Here is a 20,965-nt window from a genome sequence, read left to right on the forward strand (position 1 = left end):
AGTCAACACTAATGTTGGAGTGAACAGGCTCAGGGCCCAAAGCAGAGGTGCAGCTGAGGGAGAGAAGCTCAAGATCTGAAGCCACGGGGACGGCAAGGCCGTGGAATGAGGCCCAAATGGGAGAGTGGGGAGAGGATGAGGCCCAAATGGGAGAGTGGGAAGAAAAAGCTACGAATAAGGGAGGGTCAGGGATGAACAGGGAAAGAGAAAGGTCAGAGACACAAGAAAAACCAACCGCAAACAGGAAGTGGAAGCAAAGGCAGTGAAAACGTGGAAGACCTGGAGGCTGAAGCCCTCAGTATTAATCCACCCTTCATTTGTATGCCTTGGAGGTCAAATCCCTGATAATGAAAGACCCGTACCCAATCTCAGCTCACTGTGGTTTGTACCGCGACCCGGGCCCTGTGTGGGCCTCTGGGTGATGGGACACAGGACACCTGTGTCCTATGGAAAAGCCATGTTCTACAGCTTCTTAGCAAAGCCAGCCAAGCAGAAGGACTCTCCCCAGGAGAAGGAAGACATTCTTGGCCTCTCTGGGAAGCGGGTGATTTGCCCATTCCTCCTAAAAAGGAAAAAGTGCGTTGTGAGATAGCAGTACCCATTTTATACTAAATAAATGATGTGGCAAAATGAAAAGTCCTTTGCAAACTGTGACAATCATGGCTGTTATTTGTTGGAACACCAGTTGTGTCCAGCATCTTGTATCTCATGTCAGCATCCCAACTCTTCTGTAAGGTACAATTTATTATCTTAAACAGTATGTAGATAGGATTTATTCTTACGAAGGGCTTATAATAAAATGAAAAGTTTTTATTATGTTTAAATGTTAAACAGCCTATACAAGTATTTTTAAAATATAATATGTAAAACAGTCTTAAAATATTAAAAATTGGAAATAACAAAATATCAACAGTGTATTTAGGTCATGAAAAGGAAGTGATTCTCACCTTTCTACTCTGTATATTCCAGATGAAAACATTAGAATTCATCATACACATGTGGTAAATACTTTTTAAAAATTAAAATATTACAGAATTCAGCCTTTCTGGAGATGATTCTTTGGTAGCTTTTTCAATCATTTCCTTTAGGATTGGTTTATTTAGGTTTTTCTACTTTTTTTTTTTTTTAAGTAATCCCTACACCCACCGTGGGGCTCAAAACTGCATCGCTGAGATCAAGAGTCATATGCTCCACTGACTGAGCCAACAAGGTGCTCCTAGATTTTTCCACTACTTTTTTTTTTTAAGTTTATTTATTTTGAGAGAGAGAGAGAGAGACTGAGAATGCCAAGCAGGCTCCACACTGTCAGCACAGAGCCTGATTCAGGGCTTGAACTCAAGAACTGTGAGATCATGACCTGAGTCGAAATCAAGAGTCGGATGCTTAACTAGCAGCTACCCAGGCACCCTGATTTTTCTTCTTGAATAAATTTTGGAACTAAAAGTTCTTTCCCAGAAAATCCCCATCATTAAGATTTTTAAAATTTTGATAGCATACTTTCTTCTTCATCTGCTATTTGTCATTTACAATTTTTTTTTTAATTTTTTTTCACGTTTTATTTATTTTTGGGACAGAGAGAGACAGAGCATGAACGGGGGAGGAGCAGAGAGAGAGGGAGACACAGAATCGGAAACAGGCTCCAGGCTCTGAGCCATCAGCCCAGAGCCCGACGCGGGGCTCGAACTCACGGACCGCGAGATCGCGACCTGGCTGAAGTCGGACGCTTAACCGACTGCGCCACCCAGGCGCCCCAAGTCATTTACAATTTTTAAATTTTTTTTGTCTCAATTGGATTTACTATAGGTTTTTTGTTTTTAATGGGCTTACTTAAAAATAGTTAATTTTTGGATCTATTAATGTCACTTTTTCTATTTTCTAATTCTTTTTATTTTTCTAAACTTTTACTTGGGGGTTTCTTTTTCTAATTCCTTGAATGCTCAGTGATGTGAGGAACAAAGGCAAAGAGGAAACGTAGATAAAATTAAATTTCCTTATAGCCTGCAGCCATTGACAAATAGTTGAGGCAGGCAGGGTGTAACGTTTCTCCAGGAACTCCCTACTGTTTCAATGTTAATGCCTCTCACTAGAGGGAAAAACTTGACCTGCTGGATCCTTTGAGTCTTCTTTAATATATGAAAATCCCTTTGGAAACTTCCTTTGTCTTTACCTCCCCGAACTCCCAAGTAGATAATCAGTCTGTCTTCACAATCCCCGTGTGGCTCTTCCTGCCCACAGGTCCAGTCTCGGTGCTATAATAAAACCACCTGTTTGTGCAGAAGATGTCTCAAGAATTCTTTCTTTACCACATCATTTTGTTCATTTATTTTCTCCCTTTTTAAATAATGAAAACAAGTGAAAATATACACCCATAAAATACTGTTATTTTGAAATAGTGTACTTGTGGGGCACCTGGGTGGCTCAGTTGTTAAGCATCCAACTTTGTCTCAGCTCATGATCTCACCGTACGTGGGTTCGAGCCCTGCATTGGGCTCTCTCCCGTCAGCTCAGAGCCAGCTTCGGATCCTCTGTCTCCCTGCCCCTCCCTGCTCGCTTTCTCTGTTTCTCTCAAAACTAAATAAAAACATTTAATTAAATAATAAATAAAATATTTTTTAAAAAACCATCTACTGGGGCGCCTGGGTGGCGCAGTCGGTTAAGCGTCCGACTTCAGCCAGGTCACGATCTCGCGGTCCGTGAGTTCGAGCCCCGCGTCAGGCTCTGGGCTGATGGCTCGGAGCCTGGAGCCTGTTTCCGATTCTGTGTCTCCCTCTCTCTCTGCCCCTCCCCCGTTCATGCTCTGTCTCTCTCTGTCCCAAAAATAAATAAACGTTGAAAAAAAAAATTTTTTAAATAAAAAAAAAATAAAAAACCATCTACTAGTGTTTTTGTGAGGTGTTTTTTTTTTTCGGGGGACGGGGGAGGTGCGGTGGTAAATTTGGAAGATAGAAGTTTAAAAAAAAAAAAAGTTCAGGACCTGAAGCAGGGTTTGTGTTTGGAACCCAGTGAGAGAATTTGATACATTAGATAAGGAGGGAGAAACTCACTGAAGGGGGCAGCAGGGGATAGTGGAGCTTCCTCTGTAGTTTGAATTTGCTCATTTCTGCATCTCCTAAATGTCCCACCCTGGTGTATTTCATCACTTGTATCTGCCTTCAAAGCAAAGGGAAATTGGCTCTGTTCTTCATCTTAAAGGAATTACACCCTTTTGCCAGATGACCTGCCAGCCAAAGAATTTCATAGAGAAAAGGGATATCGGTGACATTCCCCAAACAGGAAAGTTGTAGGTTGTGAAGAACGAATGATGTTTTAAAATAATTCTTTCCTGGTTACACCAGCAGTAGTAAGTTTGTGTAGAAAGTTACAGTTTACAGGGATGCCTGCCTGGCTTTGTTGGTGGAGCTACAACTCTTGATCTCAGGGTCATGAGTTCAAGCCCCATGTTGGGTGTAGAGATTACTTAAAGATAAAATCTTTTGTTAAAATGTTACATTTTGGGGCACCTGGGTGGCTCAGTCAGTTAAGCCTCTGACTTCAGCTCAGGTCATGATCTCCCAGTTCATGAATTCGAGTCCTGTGCTGACAGCTCAGAGCCTGGACCCTGCTTCGGATTCTGTGTCTCCCTCTCTCTCTGCCCCTCCCTTGCTCACGCTGTCTCTCTCATTCTCTCAAAAATAAATAAACATTAAAAAAATGTTTAATAAAATATAATTTAAAAATTTTTAATAAAAAAGTTACATTTTACAGCAATATATAATGTATAAAATCAGGTTCCCTGTAAGTTTACCTGAAGTGATAATCACAGAACACAATTATTCTGTAAAAATAGTATTATATACTGTTTTGTAACTTACTTTTTTTACTCAATATGCCTTTGGTATCTTTGAGTTTTTAGCCTTTAAAAAGATTGGGCATATTAAAATTTAAATTCCCAAATGTGGACATTTGGGTTTCCCACTTCAAATAAACAATGTTTCTTAGTGTATATTTGAACATTTGTGTAAATATTTCTACATGAATAATTCCAAGAAACTCAGTTGCTGCATCAGGAGGTATGGACGTAGTAATTTTAAAAAGTCTTGCTTTCCAAAAATATACAAAGTAAGAATGCCTATATTTTCACATACTTTCCAATACTGAATATGACTAATCTTTCTGTCTTTAGTAATTTGAACAATTTAAGAAAAGTTTGTTATTGTTTTAATTTAAATTCTTTGTGAACTTGAGCTCCTTTTCATATTATTGTCTATTAATATTTGTGTTCTATAAATGTCTACTTAAGTTTGCCAATTTTTCTATTGGCTTGTTGATATTTTTCTGTGTGTGTGTGTGTGTGTGTGTGTGTGTGTGTGTGTGTGTGTGTGTGTGTGTAAGAGGTCTGTGTGTTTTAGGAAAATCAGTCCTGTGTCTTTTAGATGGCTGGCATATGTTACTCTGGCTTAGTTTTTATTTTCTTCATTTGAAATTGCAAATTTTAACATCGCCAGTTACATTCGTCTTTTCCTTTATGAGTTTTCAGTTATATGTCTTTAGGGTTTTATGCCATGCTCAGAACCATCCCCACTCCAAGGTAGTAATAACTTTTGAACGGATCTCCCTGCTTCTGCCCTCGTCCAATCCCCTTCACTTACAAGTTTATTTTTAACACGGTAGTCTTTTCAGTAACTGTATCTGAACATGTTACTCCTCTTCTCAGAAATTCTGAATGGCTTCCCAAGAGTAAAAAGCAAGATCCTTGAACTCACCCAAGACCCTCATTTCTCTCCCTCTCTCTACTCCCAACACCCTTTTCTTCCCTTAGTTTTGGACACATAAGCCTCCTCCCTGTGCCTAGAATATTTCAAACACACTCCACTCCAGCCTGAGCATTTGCTATCCTCTCCCTGAAACAAATTTACCCTGATGACACACTCACCCATCTCCCTCAATCTTTGCTTAAATGCCAATGTACTAGTGAGGTCCTCCATGTCCACCCTACTTAAAATTGCATTACTTGTTTCTCCCTCCAAACTTCATATTTCCTTTATTTTCTGCTTGGCAGTAACATCCACCATCTAATACACTATACGTTTTTCTCATTTTTTTTATTGTCTGCCTCCCTACCTCATATGTACAAGCACACAGACACTAAATTATAAAATCCATGAAGGCAAGGGCCTTATCTTCTGTTATAGTTACAGCTTCCAGAACAGTGCCAGGCATAGTAGGTGAATGATCAGGGTTTGTATAAGAAAGGGAAAGAGGGGGGAAAAAAAAAACCCAACGACGATGCATTTCTAACCCAAGAGATTAGCAAACATCGAAATATTTTACAAGATTATATGGCCAAATATAGGTAAACCAGAACATCTCTAGTAGGTTTCATGACTGGTAATGTTACCAGTTACAAAAGTACGAATACCCTTCCTCTATACTCCACTAATTCTACTTCTAGGAATATATACTATGGAAATAACCTTACACATGAGACAGAAGTATGTTTACAGTAACTTATTGCAGCAGCGTTTGTAAAAGAAAAGATTGGAAACAACCTGCATGACTATCAACGGGGTAATTATTAATAAACGACGGCACATACGACCAATTGAGTACAATGCAATTGCTTAAATAGAGGAGGAAAAAAGGGGAGGGCAGGGCAGGGCAGGGCAGGGCAAAAAGCAAGCCGGAGGCTGCAGGAAGCCCTTTATGAACAATCTCCAGTATTAGTTGGTAGGAGGAGACAAGCGAGGGGAACATGCACCTGCCGGATGCGTCTACCCACCCGTGTGCGTGTCCCGAAAAACACTGCCAAACTAAATGCTGGAGAACACTCTTCTTAAATACTGAACGATGTGAATGCATTGTTTTTTCATACCACGTATTTAATAAGTGAACCTAAAAAGCACTGGCAGGACGCGCCGCGGGCCCCGCCCAGGGCCCGCTGGTCCGCCAGGTCCTCCCCGGAAGGCGGGCCGGGAGGTGCGGCCGCCGCCACAGAGGCAAGGCAGCCTAGAGCGGCCGGAAGTGCCCGTGGCCGACGCCATTGGCCGGCCGGGTTCCAGCCTTTGTTCCGGGCCGCCCGGAGATCGCGGTGGTGGTCCCTGTGCGTGTGCGCGGGCGAGGTGAGTCCGCCCTGGCTCCTGGGTCCTGTGCGGGGAAGGGGCCGGGGGCGGGCGGGTCCCCACAGCCGTGGAGCCCCGAGCGGCGTGTGTTTCGCGGCGGCCTGTGCAGCCGCCGTGCGTGCTCCCGGGGAACCTGTACGCAACCCGGTGAGCAGCGCCACCTTCGTGCAGGTGAGCACCTGTGGCTCCGGGCTGCGTAAGCGGCGTCCGCTGCCCCGGAGCCCCGGAGAGAGCACAGCCCCGCTCGGTGCGCGTCCGCGCAGCCTTCGAGGGCGCCGGCCGCCCGGGGTAGCGTGGCTTTGCGCTCGCTGCACTTTCCGTCGTCTCTCCGCCTCCAACTTTCTCTCCGAAACAAGCTTCCCAGAGGCCGGCCTTGAATCCGCCCCAGAGACGATTATCCTCCGGCACAGCCCAGAATGGCCGCAGCCCTGGGACCCGAGGGACAAAGAGGACTTGGGGTAGTGAAGGCAGAAGACCGTTACCGGGGACGGGACCCCGGCCCACAAAACTACAGCCCCCGCAAGAGGGAAGCGTTCCGGCAGCACTTCAGGAGGCTCTGCTATCGGGATGCACCCGGGCCCAGGGAGGCTCTCACCCGGCTGTGGGAGCTGTGCCGCCGGTGGCTGAGGCCGGAGCGCCACACCAAGGAGCAGATTTTGGACCTGCTGGTGCTGGAGCAGTTCCTGAGCATTCTTCCCAGGGACCTGCAGCAGTGGGTGCAGGCGCACCATCCAAACACTGGGGAGGAGGCGGTGAGCGTGCTGGAGGACCTGGAGAGAGAGCTGGATGAGCCTCAGAAGCAGGTGGGAAGGGGACAGTGCCCAGGCTGTGAGAGATGAGGGTGTATGGACCGAGCCAAAGCAGAAAAGGCATGGGAAAGGACACCTGAAGGTATTGCATATGTTATCCTAGAGGAGAGCAAGGCTTAGGGAGGGACCTGGCTGCCGATGTCGAATAACTCAAGTGTAGTTCAGTAAAGACGCTGGGGCCGGATTCCGAATCAGTTCGAAAGGCAAATAGGTATCAGAGGTAAAGAAGTCTCCAAAATTCACAGCTAACTATTAAGAAATGGGCTACCTGGTAATAAATTTTTTTAAAAAATGAGAAAACCCTCTCTTCTCCTAGGAAAATAGTTAAGGTGGGTTCAAGTAGATGTCAAGAATGTTACAGAACAGCACTGCCCAATAGAATTATACTGTGAGCCACATGTGTAGTTAAAGTTTTCTAGTAGCTACATTTTAAAAAATGAAACCAAGTGAAATTAAATATATTTAACCCAAAGCGGGATGCCGGGTGGCTCAGTCAGTTAAGCATCCGACTTTGGCTCAGGTCATAATAACCTGGTTGGTGACTTAGAGCATCGGAGCCTGCTTCAGATTCTGTCTCCGTCTCTCTGCCCCTCCCCGGCTCACACTGTCTCTTTCTCAAAAATAAATACTAAAAAACCGTGTATATGTATATGTGTGTGTGTGTATACATATATATATATGTGTGTGTGTGTGTGTGTGTGTGTATATATGTATACACACACATATATATACATTTTTACATACATATAATCTTATATTTAATAATATATATACTTATCCCAAAGTAATCATGTAGATACTATAAAAAATGAGCTATTTTACATTCTTTTTTGTATTACTTTCAAAATTCATTGTGTATTTTACCCTTTGCATATCTCAGTTCCTGCTAACTACATTTCAAGTGCTCAGTAAGCACGTTGCGCTTGTGGCTATCATATTGGACAAAGGAGTTAGAGAAGTGCCCCTGTTTGGTGGAAGTTGGGCTAGATAATTTTTAAGATTCTCTCCAAATCCCAAGATTGTGATCCTGCACTTCTGCGGGTCCTTGTGAGAATTTCCCTCTCCAGTGGCCTGAAGTACAGAGATTAGTCATTTGTTGCCATTTGCAATTGAATGAGAATTTTTCCCTTTTGTGTTCCTGTCCCTGGCAAATGCTTCTTTTGATCTTTTCTCTAAAGGTCTTTAAGTTCTTTCACAAAATCTGCCTTTTACCAGCCCAGTCAATGTTTCATTGTCTCCAGGTCCCAGCCAATTCAGAAAGACAGGACACGCTCTTGGACAAGTTGGCCCCCTTGGGAAGGCCCCATGAGTCACTGACTGTCCGGCTCCATCCCGAGAAGATCCAGGAGGAACAGGAATCTGGGGATCCCCAGAGGAATGGTAAGGAGCAAGACTTTATGTGAGGGAAGATGTGGTTCCTTGTGTTGGACAGGAACTTTCTCACTCTGATCTTCTCCTTTTCGAGTTTTCCTGTTTATCCTCCACTTCACTCTGGAAGATTTTACCGCCCTTCCTAGTGTTGCCTTATCGTGGAAAGAATTATGAAAATTTACTTTTTCATTACACTTAAAAGCTGCTACTTGGCCCAGTGGATGGGGGATGGAATTTAAATACTCACTCAAGTTAATAACACCTTACATTTCTGGGGCACCTGGGTGGCTAGGTCAGTTAAGCGTCCAACTCTTGATTTTAGCTCAGGTCATGATCTCATAGTTCATGGGATCAAGCACTGCTCAGGGCTCAGAGCCTGTTTGGGATTCTCTCTCTCTCTGCCCCTGTCCCATGCTCATGCTCGCTCACGCTCTCGCGCTCTCTCTCTCTCTCTCTCTCTCTCTCTTAAAATAAACGCTTTAATAGTAAATATTATGTTAAATATCTGTTGTTATTCTAGTTCTGAATTCTCTTAAATTTACATTTTGAGCAGGAGAATTTGTATGACACTCTGTATTAGTCTAGTAGGGCTCCTGAAACAGAATACCACCATTTCTGTGTGACTTACACACAGAAATTTATTTTCTCACCGTTCTGGAAGTCCAAGATCAAGGTGTCAGCGGGCCTGGTTTCTGGTGAGGCCTCCCTCCTTGACTCACAGACTTGCTGTGTCTTGATGTGGCTTTTTCTGTGTGCATGTGTACTATTGGCATCTCTTCCTCCTATGTTTATTTTTAATGTTTTTATTTATTTTTGACAGAGACAGAGCATGAGTGGGGGAGGGGCTGAGAGAGAGGCAGACACAGAATTTGAGGCAGGCTCCAGGCTCCGAGCCGTCAGCACAGAGCCCGACGCGGGGCTCGAACTCATGGACCGCAAGATCATGACCTGAGCCGAAGTCGGACACTCAACCGACTGAGCCACCCAGGTGCCCCTTAATTACTTTTTTTTTTTAAGTTTATTTATTCATTTTGAGAAAGGGAGCATTGAGCAAGTGGGGGAGGAGCAGAGAGAGAAGGAGACAGAATCCCAAGCAAGATCTGCACTGTCAGCATGGAACCCAATGTGCGGCTCAGACCCAGGGACCGTGAGATCATGACCTGAGCTGAAATCAAGAGTCAGACACTCCGGGTGCCTGGGTGGCTCAGTCGGTTAAGCGTCCGACTTCGGCTCAGGTCGTGATCTCCCGGTCCGTGAGTTCAAGCCCCGCATCAGGCTCTGTGCTGACAGCTCAGAACCTGGAGCCTGCTTCTGATTCTGTGTCTCCCTCTCTCTCTGACCCTCCCCCTGTTCATGCTCTGTCTCTGTGTCTAAAATAAATAAACGTTAAAAAAAAAAAATTAAAATAAAAAAAAAAAAAGAGACGCTCAACCGACTGAGCCTCCCTGGCACCCAAAAGTAAACAAACTTTAAATCCTAGTTTTGCCCAAACACTGGAGTTGTTGTTGTTGTTGTTTTTTTTTTTTTTCAATGCTCTCTGTCCTTTCTCAAGAGCCTCTTCCCACCTGGGGCAGTATTTATACTCCAGTCTGTTATGGATTCATTCTTGCTGCTATAAATTTTACCAGTATGGTTTTCTCATTCTCTAGGCTCCCTGCCAGGTGATTTGTCTAATCTGAAAAATGATTTTAAGTGAAGATCTTTCTAGCTGATACCTGGAAAGATGGCATTCAATTATGTATAACCTAAAAGAGTCTCTTAGTGCTTTCGAGTGTATTGTTGGATACTGGTTAGCTTTGAAGGGGAGACCAAGACTTCCTCTTCTGTTCATTCTTCTTTTATAAACGTTGTTGAGCAGCTGCGATATGCCAGGGGCCATGCTGGATGTTAGGAATACAAGGGTGAGACTCCTCTTCAAGAAACAGAGAAGTGAGCAATTATGCTATAACCTGCCCAAAACAGGACAGCTGTCCCTGTGGTTGGCCTGCAGGAGTATCAGAGTGGGTTTGCTTGAGCTGAGATGGTCACATGGGTGGGAAGGGAAGCATCCCAGGCAGAGGGAACAGTGTGGGGGGTGGGGAAGCAGCATGAAAGCAGCATTCTAAGAACAACAGTTGCTGTGAGGTGTTTTTGATTTTGATGAAGAGAATTTTGTAAAGGGAAAAGTGCAAGGCCAATGGTGAAAGTTCCTGGATACCATGCTGAGGAACAGAACTTCATCCTGTCAGAGATGGAGGTCTGTTACATTAAGTAGAGAAGTGGGTGACACAGATTTGAGTTTTCATTTATTTATTTATTTTTAATTTTTTTTTTTTTTTACATTTATTTATTTTTTGAGAGACCTAGACAGAGCACCAGTTGGGGAGGGGCAGAGAGAGGAGACACAGAATCCGAGGCAGGCTCCAGGCTCCAAGCTATCAGCACAGAGCCTGACGCGGGGCTCAGACTCCCAAACCGTGAGATCATGACCTGAGCTGAAGTCGGATGCTTAACCAACTGAGCCACCCAGGCGCCTCAGATTTGAGTTTTTAAAAATCACTATCAGTGATTCTACTTTTTTTTTTTTTTTTTTGAATTTTTTTTTCAACGTTTATTTATTTTTGGGACAGAGAGAGACAGAGCATGAACGGGGGAGGGGCAGAGAGAGAGGGAGACACAGAATCGGAAACAGGCTCCAGGCTCTGAGCCATCAGCCCAGAGCCTGACGCGGGGCTCGAACTCCCAGACCACCTGATCGTGACCTGGCTGAAGTCGGACGCTTAACCGACTGCGCCACCCAGGCGCCCCTCTACTTTTTTTTTAAAGTTACAAAGGAAAACATTGGAATGATATCTCCAAATGTGGTCAAAGATTATTTGAAGCTAATGAAATCACAAGTGACATATTCTCTATTTTCCAAAGCCTGTAAGTGAACGAGCGCACAACTATAGTAAGGAGAAAAGATATAAACACAGGGCAGGGTGAGGGGAGACCACTTTCAGATATAGAGCATGGTAGACGAAGGCTGGAGAGAGGAAGGAGGAAATTCAAGAGATCCATATTATTCATTTATTAGTGAACATATCTGACTGGATATTGGTGGTGGGGGACTGTTATAATAAAACCAAAGTTTACGACTTGGGCAGCTGGCAGATAATGGTGTCAGTGAGTGAGAGAAAAATCAGAAGGTGGATGTATCTATGTGTGAAGATTTAGAGTAGGTTCCGTTTTTATACATACGAATTTGCTGTCTCTGAAACATCCAAATACAATTCTGTAGGCAGTACAATTTAAAATATGATTCTAGATACAGGAGGAAGATGTGGGAGGAGAAAAGAGATTTGGGAATTGCCCCTGAGTAGATGATAGAAGACGTGGCTGTAGATGAAATTGACCAAGAAGAACGTACCAAGTGAAGAGAAGAGAGGCACATGTAAATTTTTGAGGCATGCCACCATGTGAATTTGGGGTGCAGGAAGAGGATTCTGTAAAGGAGACAGATCAGGGACTGTCAGAAAAGTAAGAGACACAGAAGAGGGTGGCGTCACTGGACAACAGGAGCTTCAGCCAGCTGTAGCCAGTGCTGAGACACAAGATAAGAACTGGTAAGAGGGCACCTGGGTGGCTCTGTGGGTTAAGCTCCTGACTCTGGATTTCATCTCAGGTCATGCTTTCACAGTTTGTGGGATCGAGGCCCGAGTCAGGCTCTGAACTGACAGCATGGATCATGCTTGGGATTCCCTCTCTCTCTCTCCCTAAATAAGTAAATAAATTAGGGGGGAAAAAAAAAAAAAGAACTGGTGTGCCTGGGTGGCTCAGTCAGTTAAGCATCCAACTTCAGCTCAGGTCAGGATCTCATGGTGAGAGCGTTGGGCTCTGCACTGACAGCAAGGAGCCTGCTTGGGATTCTCTCCTTCTCTCTGCCCCTCCCCCACTCCTTTCTCCCTCCCTCCCTCCCTCTCTCTCTCTCAAAATAAATTAAAAAACATTTTTTAAAATCTTCAAAACAAATTTAACAGATAGGTCACAAGAATATTTTAACGTCAACATGCTAAATTCTCAGTATAGAACACAGAATTATTGCTTATGATGGATAGTCTGCAAAACTTTAAGTTCTAGATGGTCGGTCTTTCTTTGTTTTTTTAATGATATCTCTGGACTACTTTCACTCTACGTGTTATAAATTCAGAAAAATACAGTTCCTAAACCAAAAATTGTAGAGGCTTACATACGTGCTACTATCAAAATAACTGGTCAAGGGAAAATAGAAATTGTCTTCCCTTAATATAATCTATTGAAAGGTGCTTTATGAAATCTAGCTATTCTATGAGGTCTGAGAATTCTTGCAGAATCCTCTCTGTCTGCACTGAACAGTGTAAGTAGGACTTTTTTTTCTAAGATACAGCACCAAGGGCCATATACAATTTTTATCTGTGTCCCCACCACCACACTCCCCAAAACTGAGAAGCAAAAAACTAACAAAACCCACCAAAACAAAACAAAAAAAAACCCTGCAGAAATCATAATACATTTTAAGACATGTCTTCAACTTTATTAAAAGCATGTAACATCTGGTCCAAATCCTCATTTTACTGGTGAAGAAATACACCACGATGGTTGTAACTTGTCTGAGTCTCCAGAGTTATAGGCAGAGCTGAGATTATAGTCAGAGGCTGGTCCTCCTGCCTGCTGGTCCAGAATGGTTGTTAAAAGTCATCACAATAACATACCCAAAAGCCACTATCTTTTAAAAATAATTTATTGATAGGGCGCCTGGGTGGCTCAGTCGGTTAAGCGTCCGACTTCAGCTCAGGTCACGATCTCGCGGTCTGTGAGTTCGAGCCCCGCGTCGGGCTCTGGGCTGATGGCTCAGAGCCTGGAGCCTGTTTCCGATTCTGTGTCTCCCTCTCTCTCTGCCCCTCCCCCGTTAATGCTCTGTCTCTCTCTGTCTCAAAAATAAATAAAGGTTAAAAAAAAAATTAAAAAAATAAAAATAATTTATTGTTAAACAGAGAGACTTTTTTTTAATGTTTATTTATTTTTGAGAGAAACAGAGCGTGAGCAGGAGAGGGGTCGACAGAGAGGGAGACACAGAATCCAAAGCGGGCTCCAGGCTCCAGGCTGTCAGCACAGGCCCGACGTGGGGCTTGAACCCATGAACTGTGAGATCGTGACCTGAGCTGAAGTGGGACACTTAACCGACTGAGCCACCCAGGTGCCACTCTTTGTAACACATTTTTAAAGTATTTCATTTTGAAGTACTGGGCATGCTATTAACTTACAGCACTGACTCTCCATTAGCAAGAAATGACAGTTTGTTCCAGTTTCACTCAGCATTTCACCTTGTTCTTTCTCCCCAGACTGTCAAGCAAGCTGTACGCATGGTGATCAAATGAGCTTTGTGGACATCTCCTCTCAGTGACCAGCAGGGCTGGGTGAATCTCAAATTGTAACTGATAGGGACTCTAGGTATTACACATGCCAAAATAACATTGGAAGGACAGCCCTGGCAGATGTCAGAACCCAGTATTTTTCATTTTGTCCGTTCTGAAAAAAGGTCTCTTGGAATCGTATTAGCCTGAGACTAACACTTAGTAGAGATACATAAACAAGACCCTGAATTCCAGCTGACCAAGAAGTAGACTGAGGTCCATGAGATGAAAAAACTCACATTTGACAATGTCCATATGATATTCTTTATATTGTTCAGTTGCAGATCTAAGGGAGAGGATTATAATTTCAGTTGCTGACCAAAAAAAAGCTGACCTTGTATTAAAAAAAAAAGACAAAAAAACCTTTTGAAGTCCTGATGAAATTTTTCTCTGGATTTCTCCCAAAGCTGTGGGGGAGAGACTTATCCTGAGGACTGGTAGATTACACTGAAGATGGTGAACTGACTATTTAGGGCAAACTCTGTCTTTTGTTGTTGTTAATATTCATCAGTAAGCCCCGGGAAAGCCAGCCCCTGATGACAGCTATATGTAAAGAAGCTGTTGAGGCTAATGCTGATGTTTCAGAATACTTCTTTTCATGGTAGGAGGTGTCTCTGATTTCCATGATTTGCTTGATCACGCTTAGCCTGCTAACCTAGCAATACTTCTGTCACACGTTATACTTTTACACATGCTTCATCCTATCTTCCCTCATCTGATCAAACAATGGGTAAAGAAGGCACAGAGGTGAGAAGGAAACCAAAATAGTTATCACCTGCCAGAATTTAAACATTGATCAGTTCCAGGACTGGAATCTTGATCCTCTGGTTCTAATTTAGTCCTTGTAATTTCTAGCCAAGGATAACATGGCATTTACATTCCAAAACAGTATCATCTTCGAGCAAATATCCAAACTTTGAGAAAGTCTACTGCCTGGTTTTAAAAAGTGATTTTTCAGGAGGGACAGATCTGAGGACGATTGGGAGCAAGGGGGACACGGTGAGGACAGTGAAGAGTGGGCTTTGTGGCTTGGCATCAGTGAGCCAGAGGTTCCAGCCCTACCCAGGCACTGAGATGCCCAGGGAGCTCTTGCTGCTGCTTCCTTCAGGCCAAGTGAGCCCCTGAGGACTAACTAAATGACAGCTGCACTGTTAGGATTCCTAGGTTCATTGAGATGGTAGTCACAGCGTGACTGAATAGGTGACACTTTCTACCCCCTCCAAATCATCAAAACAGCTATTTTCTTACAAAGTTCAACTCAAATATTTACTGAGTACTTGCTGTTGTGTACTATTGTATGCAAAGCATGAGGTTGAGGACATAGTGATCAGGAAGAGGGAAAAGAGCCAATTTGGGAGATTTAGGGAAGACTTCCTGGAGGAGAGAGGATTTGAGTTGGACCTTGAAAAATACCTACGCCCTTGGTTCTCAAAATGTGGTCCCTGAATCCGTAGTATCTCTCCCACCAGGAAACTTGTTAGAAATGCAAATTTTTGAGCTCTACTCCAGCTTTATCAAAGCTGAGTGGGAAGCCTAGTATTCTGGTTTAAGAAACCATCCATGTGATTCTGATGCAAATCACGTTTCAGGGCTGGCACTGGAGATCAGAGTGTGGACACACACCAGACCATCCATTGTCACTTCCTCTATTTATCCTGCCCTGCATGCTTTCAACCTGCTTTTAACTGATTATTATCCTTCATACGGTTCCTTTCTCTGATGGTTCCTACTCACTACATTCAGTTCAGATCCCTAATCCCACTATCTTCTCCCACTTAACCACCTATGTTTCAGGCCCTGACGTGTTTCTCCCAAACTCTCAGCTCCCTCCCCGTCTGTTCTCTGACCCCCTGGCTGTCCGTCTTCGTTATCCCCAGCATATCAGTAGTCCTCATTTACCGCTCAGCACTCTGCCTGTGCACGAGATTGCCAGGTGACCCTTCAATCCACATCACTGCCTTCTCTCTTCTTAATCTCTTCCCAAATAACCCTGCCACTGGCTTCCCTGCTCGCCTCTTAATTTCTTCCTTATATCGTCGGTATGATTTGATGGTGCCAAATCTCTGGTTTGTGCATTGTATGTGACTTTTATAACACATTTAGAGCGTTCATGTGTTCTTTCTCAAACTTAGATTAGGACACCTTTGTGTTTGGTTACAGGTGATGAAACCAGCACTAAGAATGAAGTGTTGTCCCAGAAGGAAGATACGCCCAAGGACACACAGTTCCTTGGCGAGGTAAATGACGGACTTAACAAAGACATTCCTCTGCCTCCTGAACCCAGAGATGCTACTGAAAGCAAGGGCAGAGTGGAGTGGCCGCAGAGGGAAAGAAGGCGCTACACGTGTGAGGACTGCGGGAAGAGTTTCAGTCACAGCTCAGACCTCAGCAAACACAGGAGGACTCACACTGGAGAGAAACCCTACAAGTGCGACGAATGTGGGAAGGCCTTCATTCAGCGCTCCCATCTCCTCGGACATCACAGAGTACACACTGGAGTGAAACCTTATAAATGTGAAGAATGCGGGAAAGATTTTAGTGGGCGCACAGGTCTTATTCAGCACCAGAGAATCCACACGGGTGAAAAACCCTATGAATGTGAGGAGTGCGGGAGGCCCTTCCGCGTGAGTTCGGCCCTTATCAGACATCAGAGAATTCATACAGCCAATAAGCTCTACTAAGATGGTGAAGCAACAGTTCTTAGCTCCTCAGGCCTCATTGGTTCCCAGAGAATCCGCCTTAGACACTGAGTAACCTGAATGCAGGCAAAGCTTCAGTCATTAAAACATTTCTCCGGCACCAGAGAATCTACCTGAGAAAGTTTCCTTTTATTTCTAAATTAGTTCAGTCTCTTGGGAAGAGTTAAGAGTTACTTCAGAAAGCCTTGTCTGTTGACATACTGCTGACTTGCAGCCCCAAATAGCCATGTTCTTGGTGGAAAGGCAGCGAATGCTACTTCTCAGCTCTCCTTGTTACTTGACCATTCAGTGTACAACTTTGGGCAAACATTCACTTTCTTTTTTTTTTTTTTTATTATTTTTTTTTTTAATGTTTTTACTTATTTTTGAGACAGAGAGAGACAGAGCATGAACAGGGGAGGGTCAGAGAGAGGGAGACACAGAAGTGGAAACAGGCTCCAGGCTCTGAGCTGTCAGCACAGAGCCCGACGCGGGGCTCGAACTCACGGACCGCGAGATCATGACCTGAGCCGAAGTCGGCCGCTTAACCGACTGCGCCACCCAGGCGCCCCCCACTTTCTTTTCAGTTTATTTACTTTGAGAGAAACAGAGATCCCAAGCAGGTGCACACAAGTGTGAAGGCGCAGAGAGAGAGACTCCCAAGCAGGTTCTGTGCTGTCAGTGCAGAGCCCGACGTAGGACTCGAACTCATGAACCATGAGATCACGACCTGAGCCGGAATCAAGAACCACACACTCAGCCGACTGAGCCTCTCGTGTGCCCCTAAACACTCACGTTTTTCTCTGCCTTCGTTTCCCATTCCATAGCATGCAGATGACACAGCAGAAACCTACCAGATACATTGTGTTAAAGCTGCTTTTGAAATTAACAACTAAAACAATACTATTTGTTTTCCACCACTACTGCTAGAATGGCCTAAATATTAATCTCGCTTTTATCTTAAAGTAGGGAGTACAGTCATTTTGTGGAATTTGTTTGCCATTGCTGAAAAAGAGGAAACCGTCAGCAAAGACAGCAGGCTAAGGAAGACATTCCGGTGGAGAGGAAAGCAGTTCAGTGATGAGTAGGAGCTGTTGGGAAGGAGGGGGTGATGGTGTATTGGGCATCTACAATGTGGATAAATCGCTCCTGAGTGTCCCGTCACTGTAAGCTGAAGGACATGGGAGGGATCGGTCCAGAACTGTATTGTCCAGTATAGTAGCCAGTCACCCACACATGGCTGTATAAGCTTAAATTAACCGAAATAAAATAGAAAGTTCTGTTCGTTAGTGACATTTTAAGTACTCCACAGCCACGTGTGGCTAGTAGCACCTGGATTGGACAACACAGATATAGACCATTTTTATCTGCAGAAAGTTCTAAAGGACATTGCTGTCCTAATCAATCACTGGCAAGGTATCTTCCAGCTTTGACGTCCTGTGATTCTTGAGTTCAGGAAGGTAGTAAAAGAGATACCTGAGGAGGCTGCAATAGCAACAGATAGAATGCAAACACCCTAAGAAAGTAATTTAGTAATAGCTTTATAGCACCTTTTCAGCCTTAGCAAAATTGGAGGATTGAAGACTATTAAAGTAAATACAGTAACCTAATCTAAAAAGGCTAAATTATAATCAATGTTTTTCTTTCTGGCTTGGAAATATATTAGCAGTTCATGTACTTGGAACAGTTTTACATCCCTAATTTGAGAATTTTAATGACAGAAATTGTGGCCAGAGGCCCAGCGCATTCAGAGTTACACCATTCAACTGCCATGCCCACTGGGTTTAGGAATAGCCTTCCCAGAACAACCAGGCAGTGACCGAATCTCTTCCTGAAGACAATAGTCAGACATCCTTGCTTTTGTATTGTGCTCGACTAGTTAAACCACCACAGTCAGTTTTGGGTCTCTACTCCCACTGGGAGATGAATCTTAGGCCATTCCTTGTAGCTCCATAAAGATAAACTGGGCTTTTACGTCTTTTGAACATACTTGGTAGAAAATTTTAAAACCTCAAGCTTCACACTCCTACTTGTTTTTATAATAATTATCTGGGCAATATTTTAGGCATTTGAAACAAAAGATTTTTTTAATGGTCCTAAGAGAAAAGTAAAGCATTAAATCTCTAGTATTAAAAATGTCTTATTTTGAAAATAAAGTTAAATGCTTACTGAGTGAAGCTTCCCCCTTTACCTTTTGTCTTGCTGAGACACGTGCACGGGAGTTGTCGGCAGATCCTGACCTTGAATTTAGAGAGGCTTCTGCAGTGGGAAGAAAGATGATCCTGGCTGCCACACCATTAGGGCTCTTAAAGTTGGTAAAGACATTGGGGCGCCTGGGTGGCGCAGTCGGTTAAGCGTCCGACTTCAGCCAGGTCACGATCTTACGGTCCGTGAGTTCGAGCCCCGCGTCAGGCTCTGGGCTGATGGCTCGGAGCCTGGAGCCTGTTTCCGATTCTGTGTCTCCCTCTCTCTCTGCCCCTCCCCCGTTCATGCTCTGTCTCTCTCTGTCCCAAAAATAAACGTTGAAAAAAAAAAATTAAAAAAAAAAAAGTTGGTAAAGACATGACAGACTGGTTTTCCTTTATCCTCTGTATGCTAGAACATTCTATTCAGATAGTTGTGAATACCTGTTAGTACAAAGAATTGTCCTAGTCTTAGAGTTGGATACCTTTAAAGGCTGAGTGAAGACTAGTTTGGAGCACTGACACCATGCTACCCTTTTCTAGGTTTGGTGTTGATTCCAAATTGCCACTGCAGTGTCCACCACCTGATACTGACAGAGGGACCATAAGAGTCCAGGAGAGACAAATGTAAGGGGCCAGAGACAGCCTACAGTGCTGCAGCAAGAGAAGAAAGGCCAGCAGAACCTGGGATAACCCAGGCATAAGGCACAGGAGCGTGAAGTTAGAGGAGATCTGAGTTGCTGGTACCATGAAGAAACGCATTGTCCCAGTAAGTGTGCAGAAGCCTGAAGAGACAGATGGTGAGGGTGCAACCAGTTGGAAGAAGAGCTGTGTTCAAGCCCAAAGTTAGCAGAAGAGAAGTTACCTGCTAGACACTAATCAGAACCACTGGGTCCCTGTGGAGCCACCCGCCACCCTCCATGCGCAGCACCTGATCTAGAGGAGCCCAGGTTCTTGGTTACCTCAGAAGCATGTGCGTTGCTCCTCCCATCTTTTTCAAGAGAGAATGATTGTATTTTATTTTGTTTATAGGGTGTTTTTTTTTTTTTTGAAAGTGGTGAGGATTGTAGTCTGAAGCTTTTGTGAACTGACAAGACAGCTGTGATTGTCCAAGGCCCCTAAACAGAGGTGGGGGGGGGGCAGCTCTCTCAGCCACAGATGGGGGTGGTGGTGAACGGGATTTTGAATGAGGAGCCAGCAGCTTTGAGGGGAGGAAATGGACAAGTGCAGGGGAGGTGGGGTTCCAGGAGGAATGGATGGGCATCAGTGAAAAGGGAGAAATAAGATCAGGGAGAGGGATGGAAGGAAGAGAATAAAAAGGAGCAAGGGTGTAGGGAAAAGAACAAATATCAAATAGGAGATGGTGATAGGAACAAGAGAGTGGCGAGTAATCTAATACTGGCATTGGTCACATTTGAGCCTGGGTGGTACGATACAAGCCATACGAAGGTACATTGAGTCTTAGGAGCACAGTGCATACCATTTATCGACCAGGTCTCCATTCTCTTCCTGAGCATGAAATTATCTATAATCAGAAAGTCCAATAATGAAAACACAACTAGAAAGTTTGAAATACTTGAACAAAACAAGCTGCTCTCCCGTTACTGATCCCACAAGAGAGTTGCTTATACTAAGGTTCTCAGTCTTTCTTACCCAGATTCTCTAGAGCAAGGTTTCTCAGGTTTGTATTGATATTTTCAGCAAGACCGTTCCCTGTGGTACCCTGTCCCCTGCACTGTAGGATTTTCCCTGGCTTCCACCCACAGGATGCTACTAGCACCCCCTACTTGTGACAAGCAAAAAAAAACATAGGTGGGTGAGCAAATGCCCCCTTGAGGGGTCAGATTGCCCCCAGTTGAGAACAGCGGATCTGTAGGAAAATAATCTGATTTCCAGGACTGTTCTTAATCAGACACAGTAAGATTCTACTTAGAGATGGTACATGTGACCAGCTTGCTAGACCCTTTTCCCACCCCTAAAAAATTGATTCCCGCAGAACCTAAAATCTAAACAGCAATCATGCTAAAGAATTAGTCTGCGTTAGAAAGCCATACCTCAGTGTTGAGGACCAGAGGAATCTGCCCTCCAGTGTGACTTGCGTAAAGAGCTTACACTGCATTTAAGAATGCACACTTCCCTCCCTGGCATACGTGTGGTGCTACCCTCTCCTTTACCCCCTGGCCTATCATGAGTAGACTTTCTGATTGAGATCTTCACTGTCCGCTGTAGTAGCCACCAAGTGCATATGCTATGCAACTAAGGAACGCAATCTTAATTTTATTTGATTTTAATTAAATTTTAAAACATAATTCAGTTATTGGAAAACCTTTAGATATATTTAAAGTATATTTGGATATGTGGATCTACTTTTAGCATTTTAAATTTTGTATAATCTCAGTATAGATCAAGTATTTT

The 20,965-nt window shown here is 43.9% G+C and overlaps 1 protein-coding gene across 4 annotated transcripts in view; it reads left to right on the top strand.

Moving 5' to 3' along the window:
- The window catches only part of ZSCAN16 (zinc finger and SCAN domain containing 16), a 41,575-nt gene extending 25,075 nt beyond the window's left edge, over positions 1 to 16,500 (top strand). Inside the window, exons 1-4 of one of the 4 annotated variants that reach the window (XM_040457035.1) lie at positions 6,010 to 6,098; positions 6,270 to 6,901; positions 8,149 to 8,287; positions 15,850 to 16,500. In XM_040457035.1, coding sequence (XP_040312969.1) covers positions 6,515 to 6,901; positions 8,149 to 8,287; positions 15,850 to 16,370 — 1,047 coding nt within the window. In that variant the 5' untranslated portion in view covers positions 6,010 to 6,098; positions 6,270 to 6,514 and the 3' untranslated portion in view covers positions 16,371 to 16,500. The other 3 variants (XR_005785133.1, XM_040457034.1, XM_040457037.1) reach the window with 3 other exon arrangements.
- Positions 16,501 to 20,965: the final 4,465 nt, after the last annotated feature.

This window comes from Herpailurus yagouaroundi, unplaced genomic scaffold, assembly GCF_014898765.1.
Source record: "Herpailurus yagouaroundi ecotype Mexico unplaced genomic scaffold, PumYag 219, whole genome shotgun sequence".
Classification (NCBI taxonomy): Eukaryota; Metazoa; Chordata; class Mammalia; order Carnivora; family Felidae; genus Herpailurus; species Herpailurus yagouaroundi.